We start from the raw sequence: 22582 nt of genomic DNA on the forward strand, positions 1-22582 counted from the left end.
GGTCTTTATAAATCATTGAATGCTTCTCTACACTTGATTGCCCTAATTGGGTTTTTTGAGATTTGCGTCACCCAACCTAGTGTTAGATGCCTAGGTCATCACCCAATTGATGACGTCAATCCTAATTGCTATCACTTTTGCATGATATTGGTTGAAATAACTGTGAATTGCTGGTTATTAGTTTGTTGAAGTACGCATATCCTGTTTCTGTATCCTAACACTAATTTTTCTAACCCTAATTTTGAAAATGGGGCCCACCTTGGTGATAAATCTGAAAATTGTCTAGAAAATTAAATTGGTTATTTTCTGATCAAATATCAATATTATGGCTCATACAAGAGAAGTTTATACCCCGTCTAGAGTAAATTCTGGGTTTAATTAAAATGATACCATAAGGGGAAGGGGTGGTTAGTTACATGAATCAGGATATGAAGTTTATATCGATTACTTAGGTCATTCAATAAAGCCGTTAGTAGTGCACTAGTCCCAACTTCATCTGCAAAACCTAGGAAATCGTCAGGCTTCGCACTCCGTTCGTCGTCTTCGTATCTCTTCTCCTTCTAATTGTCTTTGCATCTCCTCATCTAGGTCGCACTCTTTCTACACCTTTCTCTATCATTTCCTTTAGGAATTTTTTTTTCCTCCTTTAGTTCAGATCCTTCGTAGCTGCTAATCGTAGAGGAGTTTAGGATTGAACTGCATTCATAGAGCTCGGATCTTTGCATTTGATCATTTGAACTCGCGAGATCGATTTGTTTTGGTGTTTTTGTGTTGATTATTTTTAGCGAGGATGGGCTTCCAAATGCAACCCCATGGCGTCTAGGCTTTGCTTAAAGAAAGTCAACAGGCATCTCTCTGGTCTTGATGAAGCGTTGAAGAACATCGATGCCTGCAAGCAGCTGTGTACGATCACTCGTAAATCGCTTGGTCCTAATGGGATGAATAAGATGGTTATTAATCATTTGGACAAGCTATTTGTTACAAATGATGCTGCGACTATTGTGAATGAACTCGAGGTTCAGCATCCGGCAGCCAAGATTCTGGTTTTAGCTGGTAAAGCTGAAATTGGAGATGGTGCTAATTTGACCATTTCATTTGCTGGGGAGCTTCTTCAAAATGGCGAGGAGCTGATCAGAATGGGGTTGCATCCCAGTGAAATCATTAGCAGCTACAAGAAAGGAATCGATAAGGCAATTGAAATTTTGGGTGAGTTGGTCGAAAATGGTTCAGAAACCATGGACGTGCGTAACAAGGATGAGGTTGTTTCTCGGATGAAAGCTACTGTTGCAAGCAAGCAGTTTGGTCAAGAAGAACCCGGCAAATTTTAATGTAGATAATGTTTGTGTGGCAAAGCTTCTTGGAGGTCTTCACAACAGCTCAATTGTTCGTGGCATGGTATTGAAAAGTGATGCTTTGGGAAGTATCAAGCAAGCAGAAAAGGCAAAGATTGCTGTTTTTGCCACTGGTGTAGATACATCTGCAACAGAAACAAAGGGGACAGTTCTAAGTGCTGAGCAGCTAGAGAACTATGCTAAGACAGAGGAAGCTAAACAAGCAAAACAAGGGAAAAAAAACCGTTTCTCAAGCAAAATCCACGAACTGATCGCTTCTTAAAGCCACGGTAAAAACACATTCGAACTGTCATTTCCAAACAAGATCTTGTCCACTGATCCGCTTCATAGAAATGGAATGCGCTCACCTAAACCCTTCTTCCACCAAAAACACCGACAGGCTTGGAGTAGGCAGCACCACCAATCGATGTCTCCGGTTGCTTGGTGACACCGGGGAGGTCAGCCATGCCGAGAGCTTGGAGCATGTCCATGGTCTCCTTGTCGACCTCGATATTGTCGACTTTAATGGCAGATTCGTCTGGGACGAAGTCCATGCGGCGTTCTCGCTCCTCCTCCTGGAGTTTGAGCGAGATACCTCTCACGGCACCCCGCTGAATCCTCTTCATCAGATGCGTGGAAAAGCCAGCGATTTTATTCCGGAGGCGCTTCGACGGAATGATGGCAACCTCTTCGAGGATTTTCTTGTTGGTATGAAAATCGAGGGTCATGCGAGAATAGTACCTCTCGATCACCACCCGGGAAGATTTCTTCACAGTCTTCGTCCTTACGCGCCCCATTGTCGATCAGGTTAACTCTCCAAAAGATTGAGAGCAAAGCTCGTTTTGGGGCTCCTCCACTAGGCCAGACACCCCCCAAAGGGTTTTAAAGGTGTCAGGGGGGGGGGGGGGGGGGGGGGGTGGTTTGTTGATTCAATTGAAGGGTTTAAGGGGTAGGCATCGTATTGGAAGCATCCCCCTGGCCCTTATAGTCTTTATTGGATCCCATTGACGGTTCTCCCCGCTTACCCGGATTCCCGCAACCCAAAGCGTTACGATTCCCAGCGTGTCCCCGATACCTTCGACTCCATCGCTATAGACTAGATTGCTTCTGCCCTAACTCCAAATCCTCGCCTCCCCCGCCTCCCTCGCCTCCCTCGCTCATCACCCACCTTCACCCCTGAGAGAGCCAGATCTCGGAGAAACTCTCAGCCATGGGCGAGACTTTGGTCCTCCGCGGCACCATGAAGGGTCACGCCGACTGGGTGACCGCCATTGCTGCTCCCATTGACAACTCCGACATGATTGTCTCGTCCTCACGAGACAAGTCGGTGCTCTTGTGGCACCTCACCAAGGAGGAGTCCACCTACGGTGTGCCCCGTCGCCGTCTCACCGGCCATTCCCATTTCATCCAGGACGTCGTCCTTTCCTCCGACGGCCAGTTTGCCCTTTCCGGCTCTTGGGACGGCGAACTCCGTCTCTGGGATCTTAACACCGGCCTCACCACCCGCCGTTTTGTCGGACACACCAAGGATGTCCTTTCCGTCGCCTTCTCCATGGATAACCGCCAGATTGTCTCCGCTTCACGTGACCGCACCATCAAGCTCTGGAACACCCTTGGAGAGTGCAAGTACACTATCCAGGACGCCGACAGCCACACTAATTGGGTGAGTTGCGTCAGGTTCAGCCCCAGCGCGATTAACCCGACCATTGTGTCTGGGTCCTGGGACCGTACTGTCAAGGTCTGGAACCTTACCAACTGCAAAATTAAGTCTACCCTCACCGGACACGCTGGTTACGTGAACACGGTGGCGGTCTCGCCCGATGGGTCGCTTTGCGCCAGCGGAGGGAAAGACGGTGTCACCTTATTGTGGGACCTTGCTGAAGGGAAGGGATTATACTCGCTCGATGCCGGCAGTATCATTCATGCTCTCTGTTTTAGCCCAAACAGGTATTGGCTGTGTGCAGCTACACAGGAAAGCGTCAAAATTTGGGATTTGGAAAGCAAGAGCATCGTGCAGGACCTCAAGCCTGAAGCGGTCCAGGGGCAGAATCAGGTAAAGCATTGGGAGTTTGTCAGAGTTTTGTTTTATTTACCGAATACACCATCAGCATGCTAGTTAGATCGAAGTTTTTTCTTGCACTCTCCTGTGTACATAGGCATTTTACTCGAATCAAACAGATGGGAAAACGTAATGTGCTGACCATGTAAAGAGTATTGTTTTTTCATGTTAATTACCATGAATTTGCGCAGTGTCTCTTTACCTGATAAAATTTTATTATACACATGAGTCTTCTTAACGAAGATTTGATTCTTTTAAGGAGGATTCATTAATGATGTTTCAATTGAAATCTCTAACCCTTCTTGATGAACTTGATTGTTTTTGTGTTTTATTTTTGAATCTGTAACGGATACTTAACCATAACTTGTAAATTGGTGTGGTCGGAAATGGAGTTCATTTGACATTTCATCCAATTTGTACAAGGGATTCCAGCTTAGATATTGTTTTCCAGAAAATGTGAGGCACTGAGGCTTCCTAGAATTGTATTTCTGCCTGAAAATTTATTCTAATCTTCCCAAGAAAGAGCACTAATGGGGTCTAATTTGTAGTCATGCAATTTTTTGCTGAGTTTGTAGTCACCTGACTTATTACTTTATGGTCTTGTTTTGTTCCCGAGGCACTAAATTTCGGATGGATACTTGTCTTGCTATTATCTTAATCTAATTTTCTAAGTTTGAACAGGTTGGGGAACATTTAAGAGAATAAGGGTAACGGGTTACTGTCATGGGATTTTTTTTTTTGTTTACTTCCAACTATTTTTATTTCTATGGTTGTCTTCGTTTTCATCGTCACTTTATATTTTTGTTGATAATTATGAAAAATTATTAATTGTTTTTTGCCAATGACTGATGTTAGAAATGATAAAGATCATGTGGAGTTGCAGAGCTGTGTTTGCTTTTTGCCAATGATTGATGTTAGAAATGATAAAGATCATGTGGAGTTGCAGAGCTGTGTTTGCTTTAGTAGGGGTTCCTACCGTCTTCTGAGTATTCTGGCATGCTTTTTTGGTTGAGAGAGCATGTCAATGCTTAACTCCTGGAGACAGTGGGATATTTATTTCAAAATTTGTAACATAACTTCTTGTCGAAATTGTACATAGACCCACACTCCAAGATCTGCCAATCATTTGGCAGACTTACACGCTAAACAAGGATCTTCCCTCTAACACCTTGTTGTGGAGGACAGCCCACCATGATAAGTTCTATTTCTCTCCTGTTTTATTGAATATTCATACTCCTTCCTTAAAAAAATGCTTAACTCCTGTTGTAAAAATCCAATTCCTACCTTTTCAGTTGCTTCATTATTTGTTTATGATTACAATTTCTTTCCAAATGACATCCTGGAGAGGCCATGGGCCGCTGTCCAGAATGTCATCTACCTATTTTGGAATGGTATGCATGTGTATTGCATAAAAATTATGCTTATAGAAAAATACTATCTGACATTGTATCAAGTTATTGGGTTATTTACTAAATCTTATCGAAACTGTGGGTGCAGTTGCTTTATTGTACGAGTTTGAGCTGGAGTGCTGATGGCAGCACTTTGTTTACTGGATATACTGATGGTGCCATCAGGGTTTGGAGCATTGGCCGTTATTAGAGGACATAATGGAATTGGAGTGTAAATTGCAAGATTTACTGGAAAAAAGTAGGATTTTCCCGGCCCCTTTTGTGGAACAGTGGTTTATGAATTCTCTTGTGGGTTTTCTTTTTGTTATCGTGATGAGGTTAGATTATTTCAGATCATTAGTATTAGGAATGTAGTTTTTTACCTTTACACTGAATGATCACTGAGGTGTTTGGTTGTTGCATATTTTCATACTTTGTTGGTTATGCCTTATGATTGTTTCTCTTAAGAGAATTGTGGCTTCCTTGGTTTGAGGGCGGATATTTGAGAACACTAGAGAAGGATTGGGATTCATATTCTTGCTCTCAATTGAAGAGGGCAAAAAGGCCTATTCCGGAGTTTGTAACTTGCAGGCATGTTTTCATTTTTTGCCCCAGAGTATTGAGAAATATTTGTTTGCTTTCTTTTCCGAATTTACATTTCCCAAAATTTCATCAAAGTCATAAGAAATATGATTCTTATACTCGTTTCTTCCTTTGTTTGTTTTAGTTTTCTTTTGATAAATCTGGGAGATTGTAGCTCTTTCCATATTGTCTATGCTTTTGGCTAGTCTAATCTGAGGCTTATAGTATCCATTATATAGATATTTAGAAATCTGAACTAGTGGATATGGAAGTGCTTACAACCCCTAGTCATTCTGATATGGAAGTGCCTCCTTTTCTCCCATGTTTAGACGTGCAAGTAAGAGAGGTAAAAGATAATATGGCCTCATATCCATTTTATGTCAACATTTTAAATTTAAATTTTATTGTATTTCTAAATGTTATTATTTAGATTTCTTGTTTTACTGTTGAAAACATGGGCAGTTGTTGCCCAAAATTAGGTAGACCAAAGGTTAAAATCAAAGCTCCCAAAGGTCAAAATAGTCAACAAGATTATCAATTGTCAAAATTGAAATTTTAGCCAAATTTTGATTGATTAATGAGATTTAAGCTTGATCAATGGCATATAGGCACCACACAAGCAGGAGAGTTGGCACATGAGTGACACATGGTGCCAACATGAGCTCCAAGTGGCATAACATGGTTTACAACAGCGGACACATGACTTGGACCTAACACATTTCATGATCATAAGGAAAGTAGACTTGGTCTTATGGATTTGGTTATGTAATAGGGCATTCAAGTACACATATGTAAATAACATACTGAGGGGGAGTGGCTCATTTGAGTGTAAAGTGTAGGTTGTTTTTTATGATAATTAAACTTAATTGATTTAACAATTTGAACACCTAAATATTTCAGATATTTCACCTTCAAGAGTAAATGTATCTCAAGGTCTAAGATTTCAAGACGCTAAATACTATTGAAGATCGTCTCTTTGAAGTATAATAGCCAAATGTCCAAAGTAAGTCACTTATATAAAAGAGTATTTGAAACTCCCTTATTTAAGTATAAATATAAAATCAAAATTTTAAGTAATAATTTGTATTTAGACATATTTAGGAACATCATAAATATCATTTAGAATATGTTAAAGTACTGGTAATGTTAACCTGTCATTGGATAATCGATTATCTAGAATTATACATGCCAGAAATATAAAACGTGATTGATCAATCATAGTTGATTGATTGATCATCTAAAATATTACCATTTCATGTTATAAGTTTGATCAATCATTCCATTTGAATTGATAGATAATTTCTACCTAGGCAAACAAATTTTTACATCGTATCTGATTGATTAACCAGATAGAACCATACCAGTAAGGGATATAAAGCATGATCGATCATACGATCATACTTGTAATGCACAACTAAAAGGAATTTTGTTTGATTGATCATCCCGTGATCGATCAAATTAACTTTTCTAGACATGGTAACATATTGATCGATAATTCCATCGATCAATAAGTCACTATCCGACAAAAAAATACTCATTATCATTGATTGATTGATCAATCGCTTTTCAATTATTGATCAATCAAAGTATTGAATTTTGCAAACTAGTTTGAGTTGGAGGAGCAATAAATACCCCACCAAACTATGTATAAATGTAAAATCGAAGTTTTAGGAAAGAATTTGCATTTAGACATGTTTAGGAACATCATAAATATCATTTAGAACATGCTTGAGTACTTAAAGAAAAAAAATCCCACTCTTTAAAGGTCAACATTGTTGAATTGACATTGGAATAATCGATTATCTAGAACTATACATGCCAGAAATATAAAACATGATTGATCAACCATAGTCGATTAATTGATCATCCAGACCATTCCCACTTTATGCTATACGTTTGATCAATCATTCCACTTGGATTGATAGATTATTTCTATCTAGGCAAACAAAATTTCACATTGTATCTGATTGATTGACTAGACAGAACCATGCCAGTAAATGATATAAAACATGATCAATCATACGATCATATTTGTAATGCACAACTAGAGGGAATTATGTTTGATTGACCATCCCGTGTTCGATCAAATTAACTTTTCTAGACTATTGGTAACATAGTGATCGATCAATAAGTCACTGTCTGACAAAAAAATAGTTATGATCGATTGATCACATTTCAATGATTGATCAATCAATGTATTGATTTTTGCAAACGAACAAATAACGACTAGTTTGAGTTGGAGGAGCAATAAATACCCCACCAAACCATGCATAAATGTAAAATCGAAATTTTAGCTAATAATTTGCATTTAGACATGTTTAAGAATATCATAATTATCATTTAGAACATGTTAGAGTACATAGGGGAAAAAAATTCCCATTCTTTAAAGGTTAACATTGTTGAATTGGCATTGGAATAATCGATTATCTAGAACTATACATGCCAGAAATATAAAACAAGATTGATCAACCATAGTCGATTGATTGATCATCCAAACCATTCCCACTTCATGCTATAAGTTTGATCAATCATTCTACTTGGATTGATAGATTATTTCTATCTAGGCAAGCAAATTTTCACATTGTATTTGATTGATTGACCAGACAGAACCATGCCAGTAAGTGATATAAAGCATGATCGATCATATGATCATATTTTTAATGCACAACTAGAGGGAATTATGTTTGATTGATCATCCCGTGTTCGATCAAATTAACTTTTCTAGACTATTGGTAACATATTGATCGATCATTCCATCAATCAATAAGTACCTGTCTGACAAAAAAGTAGTCGCTATGATCGATTCAATCACATTTCAATGATTGATCAATCAATGTATTGATTTTTGCACACGAACAAATAACGAATAGTTTGAGTTGGAGGAGCAATAAATACCCCACTAAACCATGTATAAATGTAAAATCAAAATTTTAGCTAATAATTTGTATTTAGACATGTTTAAGAACATCATAATTATCATTTAGAACATGTTAGAGTACTTAGGGGGAAAAAATTCCCATTCTTTAAAGGTCAACATTGTTGAACTGGCATTGGAATAATCGATTATCTAAAACTATACATACCAGAAATATAAAACATGATTGATCAACCATAGTCGATTGATTGATCATCCAGACAATTGCCATTTCATGCTATAAGTTTGATTAATCATTCCACTTGAATTGATAGATCATTTCAACCTAGGCAAGCAAATTTTCGCATTGTATATGATTGATTGACCAGACAGAACTATGCCAGTAAGGGATATAAAACATAATCGATCATACGATCATACTTGTAATGCACAACTAGAGGGAATTCTGTTTGATTGGTCATCCCATGATCGATCAAATTAACTTTTCTAGACTAATGATAACATATTGATATCTCATTTCATCGATCAATAAGTCACTATATGACAAAAAAATAATCGTTATGATCGATTGATCGATTAATCACATTTCAATGATTGATCAATCAATGTATTGATTTTTGTAAATGGATAAATAACGACTAGTTTGAGTTGGAGGAACAATAAATACCACACCAAACCATGTATAAATGTAAAGTTGAAGTTTTAGGTAATAATTTGTATTTAGACATGTTTAGGAACATCATAAATATCATTTAGAATATGCTAGAGTACTTAGGGAAAAAAATTACCATTCTTTAAAGGTCAATAGTGTTGAACTGACATTTGAATAATCGATTATCTAGAACTATACATGCCAGAAATATAAAACATGATTGATCAACCATAGTCGATTGATTGATCATCCAGAACATTGCCATTTCATGCTATAAGTTTGATCAATCATTCCACTTGGATTGATAGATCATTTCTACTTAGGCAAGAAAATTTTCACATTGTATCTGATTGATTGATCAGATAGAATCATGCTAGTAAGAGAAATATAGCATGATCGATCATACGACCATACTTGTAATGCACAACTGGAGGGAATTATGTTTGATTGATCATCCCGTGATCGATCAAATTAATTTTCTAGACCAATGGTAACATATTGATCGATCATTCCATCGATCAATAAGTCACTGTCTGACAAAAAAATAGTCGTTATGATCGATTGATCGATCAATCACATTTCAATGATTGATCAATCAATGTATTGATTTTTGCAAACGAACAAATAATGACTAGTTTGAGTTGGAGGAGCAATAAATACCCTACCAAACCATGTATAAATGTAAAATCGAAGTTTTAGGTAATAATTTGCATTTAGACATGTTTAGGAACATCATAAATATTATTTAGAACATGCTAGAGTACTTAGGGAAAAAATTCCCATTCTTTAGAGGTCAACATTGTTGAACTGGCATTGGAATAATCAATTATCTAGAACTATACATGCCAGAAATATAAAACATGATTGATCAATCATAGTCGATGTATTGATCATCTAGAACATTGTCATTTCATGCTATAAGTTTGATCAATCATTCCACTTTGTTTGATAGATCATTTCTACATAGGCAAACAAATTTTTACATTGTATTTGATTGATTAACCAGACAGAACCATGCCAGTAAGTGATATAAAGCATGATCGATCATACGATCATACTTGTAATGTACAACTAGAGGGAATTCTGTTTGATTGATCATCCCGTGATCGATCAAATTAACTTTTCTAGACTAATGGTAATATATTGATTGATCATTCCATCGATCAATAAGTCACTGTCCGACAAAAAAATAGTCGTTATGTTCGATTGATCGATCAATTACATTTCAATGATTGATCAATCAATGTATTGATTTTTGCAAACGGACAAATAACGTCTAGTTTGAGTTGGAGAACCAATAAATACCCCACCAAACCATGTATAAATGTGAAGTTGAAGTTTTAGGTAATAATTTGTATTTAGACATGTTTAGGAACATCATAAATATCATTTAGAATATGCTAGAGTTTTTAGGGAAAAAATTCCCATTCTTTAAAGGTCAACATTGTTGAACTAGCATTGAAATAATCAATTATATAGAACTATACATGTCAGAAATATAAAACATGATTAATCAACCATAGTCGATTGATTGATTATCCAGAATATTGTCATTTCATGCTATAAGTTTGATCAATCATTCCACTTGGATTGATAGATGTTTTCTATCTAGGCAAACAAATGTTCAAATTGTATCTGATTGATTGACCAGACAGAACCATGACAGTAACGGATATAAAGCATGATCGATCATACAATCATACTTGTAATGCACAACTAGAGGGAATTTTGTTTGATTGATAATCCTGTGATCGATCAAATTAATTTTCTAGACCAATGGTAACATATTGATCGATCATTCTATCGATCAATAAGTCATTGTTTGACAAAAAAATAGTCATTATGATCGATTTATCGATTAATCACATTTCAATGATTGATCAATGAATGTATTGATTTTTGCAAACGAACAAATAACGACTAGTTTGAGTTGGAGGAACAATAAATACCCCACCAAACCATGTATAAATGTAAAATCGAAGTTTTAGGTAATAATTTACATTTAGACAAGTTTAAGAACATCATAAATATCATTTAGAACATGCTAGAGTACTTAGGAAAAAAAATTCCCATTCTTTAAAGGTCAACGTTGTTGAACTGGCATTGGAATAATTGATTATCTAGAACTATACATGCCAGAAATATAAAACACGATTGATCAACCATAGTCAATTGATTAATTATCCAAAAAATTGTTATTTCATGCTATAAGTTTGATCAATCATTCCACTTGGATTGATAAATCATTTCCACCTTGGTAAGCAAATTTTCACATTGTATCTGATTGATTGACTAGACAGAACCATGCTAGTTAGGGATATAAAGCATGATCGATCATACAATCATATTTGTAATGCACAACTTGAGGGAATTTTGTTTGATTGATCATCCCGTGATCGATCAAATTAATTTTCTAGACCAATGGTAACATATTGATCGATCATTCGATCAATCAATATTCGATCGATCAATAAGTCACTGTCCGACAAAAAAGTAGTCGTTATAATCGATTGATCGATCAATCATATTTCAATGATTGATCAATCAATGTATTGATTTTTGCAAACGAACAAATAACGACTAGTTTGAGTTGGAGGAGCAATAAATATACCCCACCAAATCATGTATAAATGTAAAATCGAAGTTTTAGTTAATAATTTGTATTTAGACATGCTTAGGAAAATCATAAATATTATTTAGAACATGCTAGAGTACTTAGGGAAAAAATTCTCATTCTTTAAATGTCAACATTGTAATAACCGATTATCTAGAACTATACATGCCAAAAATATAAAACATGATTGATCAACCATAGTCGATTGATTGATTATCCAGAATATTGCTATTTCATGCTATAAATTTGATCAATCATTCCACTTGGATTGATAGATCATTTTTACTTTGGCAAAATTTTTTTCACATTGTATCTGATTGATTGACCAGATAGAACCATGCCAGTAAGGGAAATATAGCATGATCGATCATACGACCATACTTGTAATGCACAACTAGAGGGAATTATTTTTAATTGATCATCCCATGATCTATCAAATTAACTTTTCTAGACCAATGGTAACATATTGATTGGTCATTCCATCGATCAATAAGTCACTGTCCGACAAAAAAATAGTCGTTATGATCGATTGATCGATCCTTCACTTTTCAATGATTGATCGATCCATCACTTTGCAATGATTGATCAATCAATGTATTGATTTTTGCAAACGCACAAATAACGACTAGTTTGAGTTGGAGGTGCAATAAATATCCCACCAAACCATGTATAAATGTAAAATCGAAGTTTTAAGTAATAATATGCATTTAGCCATGTTTAGGAACATCATAAATATCATTTAGAACATGCTATAGTACTTGGGGAAAAATTTTATCATTTTCTAAAAGTCAACATTGTTGAACTGGCATTGGAATAATTGATTATCTAGAACTATACATGCCAGAAATATAAAACACGATTGATCAACTATAATCGATTGATTGATCATCCAGAATATTGGCATTTCATGCTATAAGTTTGATCAATCATTCCACTTGGATTGATAGATCATTTCTACCTAGGCAAGAAAACTTTCACATTGTATCTGATTGATTGACTAGACAAAACCATGCTAGTAAGGGATATAAAGCATGATTGATCATACAATCATATTTGTAATGCATCACTAAAGGGAATTCCGTTTGATAGATCATTCCGTGATCGATGAAATTTACTTTTCTAGAGCAATAGTAACATATTGATCGGTCATTCCATCAATTAATAAGTCTCCAACAAAAAAATAGTTATTATGATCGATTGATCGATCAATCACTTTTCAATGATTGATTTTTGCAAACGAACAAATAGCGATTAGTTTGAGTTGGATGGGCAATAAATACCCCACCAAACTATGTATTGAGAAGTTAATGAGTATTTATTGTCAAATACTCGTTCTATTATTTTCAATCTTGCAAATTCTTTTAAAAATGCTTTAGAGTGAAAGAGAGAGCCTCATACTTTGAAAAATCTCATATCTCTTACATTAAATCCTTGCATTCACGAGTCAAAGCTCATTCATCATTTCACATCGTGTTATAAAGGAAGATGAAGAATCTCTCAAGGAGAAACATCTTTCCAAGTAAGGTTGTATTTTTTGTCCTTCTTTTACTTAAATTTGTGAATGGTTCATCTAGAACCTATATAATTTAGATATAAAGGCCTAGCTAGAGTTAGAATCCAGCAGCTATCTCTTGGGGAGATTGGCATTGTAAAAATTGTGTATTGAGCTGCACGTGGCAAAAAAAAGTCATAATTTCTTTTGTAATTCTAGCTATTATAGTTTTTTAAATAATTGAATTTTTTCAAGCAAGGGTTCTTAGGCAGTGACTACCACTAAGGAAACATCGATAACAAAAAAATCTGTTTGTCCCTATGGTGTGTGAATGTTTAAATTTACTCTGAATTACTTATATGCATAATTTTTAGTTGCAGACACAACTTGATTTTAATTTGATAATCTCAATTCCGCCCTCTTTTGAGAAGCCACAAGGGTCAATAATTGGTATCAACGCATGCCAAATACTTAATTAAAATAAAAATCCCTTTGATTTTGAAAAGGATTAAATGACATATCAAGACAAACTGCTCTTTATCGAAGGACAATTTGTCAACCGTCAACATTTGTTCAATGAAATAAACAATAAATATTGGAAGGTAAGAATGAAGTTCATCATTCAGTCTTTGGATTGGGATATATGACATGAAACCAATAATGACCATTTTCTGCTTCAAAAGTTTGAAAATAAAGGTTGCAAAGGAATTGAATGAGTAATGAGAGTACTAAACAAAGAAAACGTTTAGAAACTCTTCAGAAATTAAACAAGTTACAAATCTGTAACGTTTGTTTTTATGAGAAGTATTACTGCGAGTTTGCAAGTTACTTCTATAAACTGCAAAAAGAAGATCAAAAACCTTATCTGTCTATCTTTTATGCAAAATTGCCAGAACCATTTGCACATGTAGCTGAAAAAGACTACATTACAAAGTATTGGCAAAACAATCCAGAACTTGGTACATTTTCTCCAGCAAGTTCCACAAGCACGGTATGTGCTTAAACAGCCGTAATGGCTGAGTAGAAAAGAGGGAACCGACCGGTGCCACGGTCGGTAACTTCGGGAGTTATGTAGATAAGTAGTTTTTCTTTCCCTTTTTTAAGGGTATGTATTTAGTTATTTTTACTTTCTTTTGTTTTGAACAATGTTTTTTATATTTCCGCATGTTTGTAATATTGTGATTCGTACAGTAGTTGTTTTTACTGTTCATGTTCCGCATCTATGTATTGATCTCCACAGTGTTTGTTTTTACTGTTCCAAAGTTACTGTTCAAAAGTACTGTTCATTTTTACTATTCATGGTTACTATTCATGATTACTATTCATGTTTACTGTTCACTCGTCGAAAGGAAATAGTATTGAAATAGTGCCAAATAGGACAGACGCTAGAGACTTGGAATTATTCGGCTACGCTCCGAGGTAGAAAACGAAACGGAGCTGTGCTCTACCCTGCTGAAGCAGCCATGGAGCCGCAACGGTTAATATGAACGGCTCGGGGCCCTCTGAAGACCGTGAGGACCGCATCGACGGAACTGCCCACGTGGTGGTAAGCCGGCAGGAATAGGGTCAAACCCCGAAGAAGTTCTAGGTAGCAGCAGAAGTCATGTTGGGCCTACTAGATAGCTATGAAATAGACACAAACGAGTATATAGCAGTAACATGTGGTAGGAAGCAAGACAGTGGCCTAATGGTAAAATGATAGGATTGACGAAATGTGACTGTAGGAATAGTATTGTGTGAGTCATCGATGTTTTCCGCTGCCTTTAGATGTTTTCTCCACTACCTGACAGGTAGTTGTCCCTAGGATTCTAGTTCCGCTGACCTCATCCCTAGGTTGTCTTCCGCTGTGTACAAGTCTGCTAGAGACTTTTGTGTCGATATCATAGCAATAGTGCTTTGGTATCAGTAGTCCGCTGTCAGAGTCTGCTAGAGGCTCTCATCGTCTTTAAAATGGTATCAGAGCCGAGTATTAGACTTGGTTTTGTATGTGTCAAAGAAGTCAAAGCTTAACTTTGATTCTTTCTGTTTAGGTATACATACTCCCAAACAGTTACGACCCATACCGGTCACATCCCAAGTAACATTTGTAAGGAACAAATGTACAAAACCGAAAGTCCATTATGGAACAAAATAGGTCTAATCCAGCGATAAGACTTATAGATTATTCGCGACTGCGAAGATATATCATGACCAGAAGGTATGATAATCAAATCGAATTCCAGAGAGTCTGGATTCGACAGTTAAAAGATCGACTCGCACGAGTTCAAGCCAAACTCAAAGAGCTCGAAGAAAATCCTTTAGTTGTAGAATATAACAACGAAGGAAGAAGAATAATCCGAGATGGACGATTCTTAGGACTTGGTCCAGTAGGGTTAAAACAAGTTATCAAAGACCTGAAACACCAAATCAGGATTGAACAACTTGAACTTCAAGAATATGCTATCTAAGCAATTCTTAGAAGATTTGGTAATCATTCTGCAAAGAGAAATCTACAGAATGACCCATGAAGAAACCGTATACCAACCTGTAGACACCGCTTCAACAGGAGAAGCCTCTACAAGTATATACGGAAAACCAAAAAAAACAAAATACTGGTATGTTGTCTTCATAGGAAGAGCAACAGGAATATATGACAGCTGGGAAGACGCCCAAGCTCAAGTCATAGGATTTCCCGGAAATTCTCACCGAAAGTTCCGGACAAAGGAAGATGCTGAACAAGCTTGGACAGCGTCCCGAAACAGATGATCTATCGGCAAAAACTTTTAGATCGTTTGCAAAGAACGAGAGATGGCCTAGCCTTCACCCTCTTACTAAGAAACATGCTTCAACCAGAAGATGATTCTATCCACTCTATGGAAATGTATTATTTCCATTGGGACAGATACACGAATCGCATCCATCAATTTCGATGCAAGATCAAAAGTATTAAACAAAAGCTAAACCTCCTAGCTTTGTAAAAAATGAATGAGTTTTTCTATTTAATGGATATGGAAACTCCATTGCCATTAGGCCTTCCTGACATCACCGGATGGCTTAAAAAACTAGTGTACTTTGCAACACCTTGCATAGCACCTAGAAGAAAGGATCCAACACCACCTGCTTTTAGGATCGCTTCAAAAGCATCATCCTCCACCGATGATGAAGTTTACGCAGAATATAATACCTTCGGTCGCCAACCGATTTATTATGTTCAAGAAGAAAAACCATCTTCTAGTAAACAACAAGAGCAACACGACAGTGAACCAGAAGCCTGGGAATCTGATGAAGTTGCAGAAGAAAATACCAAGAAAACAGACTACTCTGCTAAAGACAAAAAGGCAGATGATCTTGGTAAAAGATTTCGAATGCTTCGTGGTAGCGACCACTTTGAAGCAGAAACTTCAAGGGTACGAGATACCTACATGGAAGATAGCTTTCAAGATAACTTCCGAAACCGTACTGCGGTTCACCCGCAAGAACGAGAAAGTTTCTCCCATTCCAAAATATCCCTGGGAGGACAAAGGTATTCGACAAAATATACAAATGTCGACCCTTCAAATGCTACTAAGGGACACCAAACCATAGATAGCATAAACCCTTTTGGATTTTATCTCAACTTGGATTGCCCCAAGGATGGAGAAAAAGTCCTTAAAGATTGGGAAAGAAGCATGAGCAATGCTGCAAATATGCATGAATCTTGGAACCAAGAATCAGCATTTAATTTCTTTACCCATGCTTTACAGGGTAATGTAGCTCTTTGGTGGGACAACCTTCCCGAAGACCAAAAAAGAGCTAATACCTCAATATCGATAGCCAATATCTTGAAAGGATTAGTGGCTAAGATATCAAAGGAATTTCTAGGAATACATCCAACCCTAGAAGCCTACAATGAGAGTACTAAACAAAGAAAACGTTTAGAAACTCTTCAGAAATTAAACAAGTTACAAATCTGTAACATTTGTTTTTATGAGAAGTATTACTGCGAGTTTGCAAGTTACTTCTATAAACTGCAAAAAGAAGATCAAAAACCTTATCTGTCTATCTTTTATGCAAAATTGCCAGAACCATTTGCACATGTAGCTGAAAAAGACTACATTACAAAGTATTGGCAAAACAATCCAGAACTTGGTACATTAACCATGGACATTTTCCTAAACATTGATACTTTAGGAAGAAGACATAGATTTGTACAAGACATGTTGGCAAATCTTTGTGAAGCCCAAAAACTACAAAAGAAAAGTAGTAAGGCAAACAAACAAACATTATGTTGTTCAAACCAGAACAAAAATGTAGGAGCTTATGGTTGCAAAACCACCTCCCATAAGCAACGAAAATATCCTAAGAAATTTCAACAGAAAAAATTTAGGATACAAAAAAGTTCTACAACAAGGTATACTCCTAAAAAGAGATACTTTCGAAAAAGAACAAATTCTGGCCCCACCACATCCAGTAAAGGGTCAAATGCATACTGCCCAAAGGGGAAAACCCCAAGCAAATGCAAATGCTGGATATGCCAGAAAGAAGGACATTTCGCCAGAGATTGTCCAAATGAAAAACAACAACGGCGATACAGTACATACATGGTACTAGCCGAAGAAAAAGGATTGGAAATCATCCATTATGATGACATCCAGTCAGAAGATGAAGTATATGAACTTCATCTCAAAACTGAGTCTTCCTCCTCAGAAAACTCAGAGAACATGTCAGACTCTTCAGGTTCCTTCTCTGAATGAGTATCCGCATAAACGCAGAGCATGTTGCATCTGGAAATTCTTATATCACGGTCATGCTTAAACTACCTGGATATATCAAATTCCATATACACGCTCTCGTAGACACAGGAAGTTCATATTGTCTAGCTCGACAAAATCTACTTCCCACGGATCTATGGAAACCGCTTGAAGTACCTCTTCAAGTAACAGTTGGCTCCGGCGACACTATCTCTCTCCCTGCCGAAGCTCGAAACATTCATCTCGACATTGGAGGTGAAAAGTTTATGATTCCAAAACTCATTAGTTTAGGATCAAACATAAATACAGGACCAGATTTAGTCCTAGGAAATGAATGGCTCATGTTTCATGCCCCAGTAGAGCAAACACCAGCCTACTATAAACTTCGATGTCGCACTCGACGTGAGATCGATAATACTGCTGTATTTGTCTACGCAGTAAAACCCACTGAAGCCTATGCCATTTCTGGCAATGGAGATGTCCTCCATCAAGTCTTCAAAAAACGCAGCAAGCGTGGTGATGAGATTCCTCCCTTAGAAACTCTGCTCCTCGCTGAGTCCTGTGAATCTGAAGTTCAGCAACTTCTAGAATCCACTTGTTCTGAGAAACCCTTAGAATGGTGGCATAAACAAAAACCATATGCCGACCTCGAACTTCTTGATCCTGAAAAAGAAATCCGAGAAAAACCTATGGTTTACACTCCTTCTGATGTTGAAGAATTTTCAACACAGATAAATGATTTGCTAGCTCAAGGATTAATCCACGCAAGTCATTCTCCACATACATCTCCTGCTTTCCTGGTACGGAATCATGCAGAGATAAAACGAGGAAAAGCTCGAATGGTCATTAACTATAAAAAGGTTAATGAAGCCACAAAAATGGATGGCTACTATCTTCCTAACAAAGAAAGATTAATAGCTGCCATAAGAGGAAAACAATGGTTTTCTAAGTTTGATTGCAAATCTGGGTTTTGGCAAATTCGTCTAACCGAAAGAGCTATTCCCCTTACTGCATTCAGTTGTCCTTTAGGACATTATGAGTGGCTTGTAATGCCCTTTGGGTTAAAACAAGCTCCCAACATATTTCAAAGAAGAATGGATGATATCCTCAAACCATTCTTTAAATTTTGCTTAGTCTATGTTGATGACATCCTAGTCTTTTCAGAAACCAAGGATCAACATAAAGAGCAATTACTTAAGGTCTTAAATGCCTTAAAAACTGCTGGGATAGCACTCAGCAAAAAGAAATCTGAGTTGTTTAAAACCAAGATAGACTTCTTAGGTCTAAACATCTCAAAAGGAGAAATCATTCTTCAAAATCATATTCTGGAAAAACTAGCTGCTTTTCCGAATGAAATTGAAGATATAAAACAACTTCAACGTTTCTTAGGATGCCTAACATATGCTGAACAATTCATAAAGAATTTAGCAAAAATTAGGAAACCCTTTCAAAAGAAACTAAAGAAAGACATCAAATGGGAATGGACACCCTCTGATAGTCTCGAAGTAATCCGGATCAAACAAATGATGAAACACCTCCCAGTGTTAACTCTACCCGATCCAGATGCAAATCTGATTTTAGAAACTGATGCCTCTGATCACACTTGGGCAGCAGTCCTAAAATGCAAAATCAATGATTCTGAAAGAATATGCAAATATACATCAGGAACATTTTCATCTGCTGAAACAAACTATCATTCTTATGAAAAAGAAATTTTAGTAGTAAAGAATGGGATAAAAAAGTTTTATATTTATCTCGCTCCCAAAGAATTTCTGGTAAGAACTGACTGTAAAAATTTTGTCGGTTTTATGACAAGAAATTTAGAAGATTCACTTTGTCGCGGTAGGTTACTCCGTTGGCAGCAATGGTTCTTTCAATTCTCTTTTACTGTTGAACACATTAAAGGAGATAAAAACTATTTACCTGACACTCTTACTCGAGAATTTTCTTGTGTTACAGACAGGTAAAATGGATCCCCTCAGCAGCACCCTGACGGACCTAGCAGCAGCAATTGCCCCACTCACGGTATTGCTTTCAACTCTACAGTCACTATTCGACAGTCTTTTAGTTCTTTCAGAACGAGGAGACATTCATGAGAATTGTGCCCGTTACGGGTTAAGTGGAGAAGTCTTACAACTCAAGGTTAAAGAATTAACCGAAGAGTTAAAAGAACTCACTCAACGGCATGAAATGCCAAGCTCCTCCGGGACTTCTACCGGATCTCCATCGCGAGAAAAGGAAGCAACAACGTCAGCTAATCAGCAGACGGATGACTTTCGTGTTTTGATAAACACAGGTCGACCCGGGATTTCTACCGGTCATGCCAGGCATGAGAAGGAAATCACAACCCAATCTTCTCTGAAGATAGGGGAATCAGGGATTTCTACCTGCCAGTCAAGAGCTGGAAAGGAAACCTTAACGATTTCATTGAAATCGGAATCAGGGACTTCTACCTGTCAGTCTAGAGCTGAAAAGGAAGTCTTAACGGATCCATCCCAGATGGAAACGGACTTGTCTAGTAATGAGAAATCATTCAAGACAAAATTGGTTACCCCGTCTGAGTTTACAAGGTTGAAAAGCCTAAATAAACCAGATAAAACTAGTTTTAATGAGTTTGAGTTTTTAAAGAAATTTAAACCTTTAAAACTTTCGGACATTATGTCTGAAGAACCCTCGCTACGCCCTCAAAAGGTGGACAGCGTTCGTTCAAAGATCGAATCCGATCATACTGTTCAATTCCAGAGATGGAATGAACAAATTGAGCAAGGGATGAACACTCCCTTCTTCACCACTGAGCCCAGCAACAGTTGGAATCAAGTGAAGCTGAGTCATGAAATAGACTCAAAATATGCATCCATGCTTTACGCATATGGATTCATAAAACAGATGGTATTGCACTCCACCGATTTATCAGTATTGGAGAAACTGCCAAAGGAAATTATGGAGGCTTGCAAAAGTTTCATCTCCATAACCAAGAGTAAAGGAATTCGACTTCATTTCGTTTCCTGTATTGCTGAAATTGTTACTGACACAAAAATGTTTCCAAGCATTTCCGTCGTGACTATTGAAGGCATCAAAGAAGGTGACGCCAACATGGAATATGATCCCAGACATATTCCAAAAGCCAAGCCTTGCCCAGAAGCAGTCTGGCCAACCAGACGTATCCACGGGCTCAAGAACCTGATACAGCTCATGAAGCAGCTGATTCAGAAAAAGAGAAGCTTCGTCTACAAGACCTCCGTCCCATTGACGATCATCTCGAAAAGCTATAAAGAGACTCCGGCCTCCGTCCAGACCAGTCTTGAAGCTACGCTGAAGAAACTCCTTGGAGGAAATATCCCCTTCAGCAAAACAACAAAGGAAAGCTTCTGCCAGATGGCCCAGAAGACTTTTTCGAAGGAGCACACCTGTAAACTGTGCACCGAAAGGCAGCTGTCCGAATGAGCAGTCAGCAGCCACGTCAACAGACTAGTCAGCAGCCACGTCAACAGACTAGGCCCACGACGAAAACAAAGTCAGCAAAGGCGGCTACAAAAAGTCATCAATGACGGCTACACCAAAGTCAACAAAGACGGCTAAAAAGATTCCTGCACATCATCATCATGATGTCACAAGCAGAAAAGACATTTCTACCCCTGCTTTCGGCGCCGAAAGGTAATAATGCAAGGGCAAAAGAGACATGCCAAAAAGACAAAAGATACCCTTTGTCTTTAAACGCACACCTTACAATCAAGGGTAAAGGTGGAAAAGCTGAAAAATCTTCAGCTATAAATAAGATGCTCCTCCAGAGGTTTAGGACATCGAAAAATTCAGTATCGAAAATAAAAGCGACACTGAAGTTGGAGCGACTTGGCGATTTCCGGCGATCTTTCTCCAGCAAGTTCCACAAGCACGGTATGTGCTTAAACAGCCGTAATGGCTGAGTAGAAAAGAGGGAACCGACCGGTGCCACGGTCGGTAACTTCGGGAGTTATGTAGATAAGTAGTTTTTCTTTCCCTTTTTTAAGGGTATGTATTTAGTTATTTTTACTTTCTTTTGTTTTGAACAATGTTTTTTATATTTCCGCATGTTTGTAATATTGTGATTCGTACAGTAGTTGTTTTTACTGTTCATGTTCCGCATCTATGTATTGATCTCCACAGTGTTTGTTTTTACTGTTCCAAAGTTACTGTTCAAAAGTACTGTTCATTTTTACTATTCATGGTTACTATTCATGATTACTATTCATGTTTACTGTTCACTCGTCAAAAGGAAATAGTATCGAAATAGTGCCAAATAGGACAGACGCTAGAGACTTGGAATTATTCGGCTACGTTCCGAGGTAGAAAACGAAACGGAGTTGTGCTCTACCCTGCTGAAGCAGCCATGGAGCCGCAACGGTTAATATGAACGGCTCGGGGCCCTCTGAAGACCGTGAGGACCGCATCGACGGAACTGCCCACGTGGTGGTAAGCCGGCAGGAATAGGGTCAAACCCCGAAGAAGTTCTAGGTAGCAGCAGAAGTCATGTTGGGCCTACTAGATAGCTATGAAATAGACACAAACGAGTATATAGCAGTAACATGTGGTAGGAAGCAGGACAGTGGCCTAATGGTAAAATGATAGGATTGACGAAATGTGACTGTAGGAATAGTATTGTGTGAGTCATCGATGTTTTCCGCTGCCTTTAGATGTTTTCTCCACTACCTGACAGGTAGTTGTCCCTAGGATTCTAGTTCCGCTGACCTCATCCCTAGGTTGTCTTCCGCTGTGTACAAGTCTGCTAGAGACTTTTGTGTCGATATCATAGCAATAGTGCTTTGGTATCAGTAGTCCGCTGTCAGAGTCTGCTAGAGGCTCTCGTCGTCTTTAAAATGGTATCAGAGCCGAGTATTAGACTT

The 22582-nt window shown here is 37.5% G+C and overlaps 2 protein-coding genes across 2 annotated transcripts; one reads left to right on the top strand and one right to left on the bottom strand.

Moving 5' to 3' along the window:
• Positions 1 to 1699: 1699 nt before the first annotated feature.
• LOC137962208 (small ribosomal subunit protein eS17-like) lies at positions 1700 to 2128 on the bottom strand. The gene has a single exon (XM_068808946.1). The coding sequence runs from the start codon at positions 2126 to 2128 to the stop codon at positions 1700 to 1702; it is 429 nt and encodes a 142-aa protein (XP_068665047.1).
• A 163-nt stretch (positions 2129 to 2291) lies between these two features.
• On the top strand, positions 2292 to 5421 carry LOC137963699 (small ribosomal subunit protein RACK1-like). Its single transcript, XM_068810866.1, has 2 exons — positions 2292 to 3384; positions 4888 to 5421. Exons 1-2 carry the CDS (start codon positions 2542 to 2544, stop codon positions 4987 to 4989), a joined length of 945 nt encoding a protein of 314 aa, XP_068666967.1. The 5' UTR covers positions 2292 to 2541; the 3' UTR covers positions 4990 to 5421.
• The last annotated feature ends 17161 nt before the right edge of the window (positions 5422 to 22582 follow it).

The sequence above is a fragment of the Aristolochia californica genome, unplaced genomic scaffold (assembly GCF_029961685.1).
Source record: "Aristolochia californica isolate CCGP_79_NKW_82.1479 unplaced genomic scaffold, dmAriCali1.0.hap1 SCAF_4, whole genome shotgun sequence".
Lineage (NCBI taxonomy): Eukaryota > Viridiplantae > Streptophyta > Magnoliopsida > Piperales > Aristolochiaceae > Aristolochia > Aristolochia californica.

Coding starts and splice junctions, on each gene's coding strand:
- LOC137963699 (XM_068810866.1), top strand. CDS start 2,542: ATGGGCGAGACTTTGGTCCTCCGCGGCACCATGAAGGGTCACGCCGAC. Junction 3,385..4,887: donor CGGTCCAGGGGCAGAATCAG/GTAAAGCATTGG, acceptor CTGTGGGTGCAG/TTGCTTTATTGTACGAGTTT.
- LOC137962208 (XM_068808946.1), bottom strand. CDS start 2,128: ATGGGGCGCGTAAGGACGAAGACTGTGAAGAAATCTTCCCGGGTGGTG.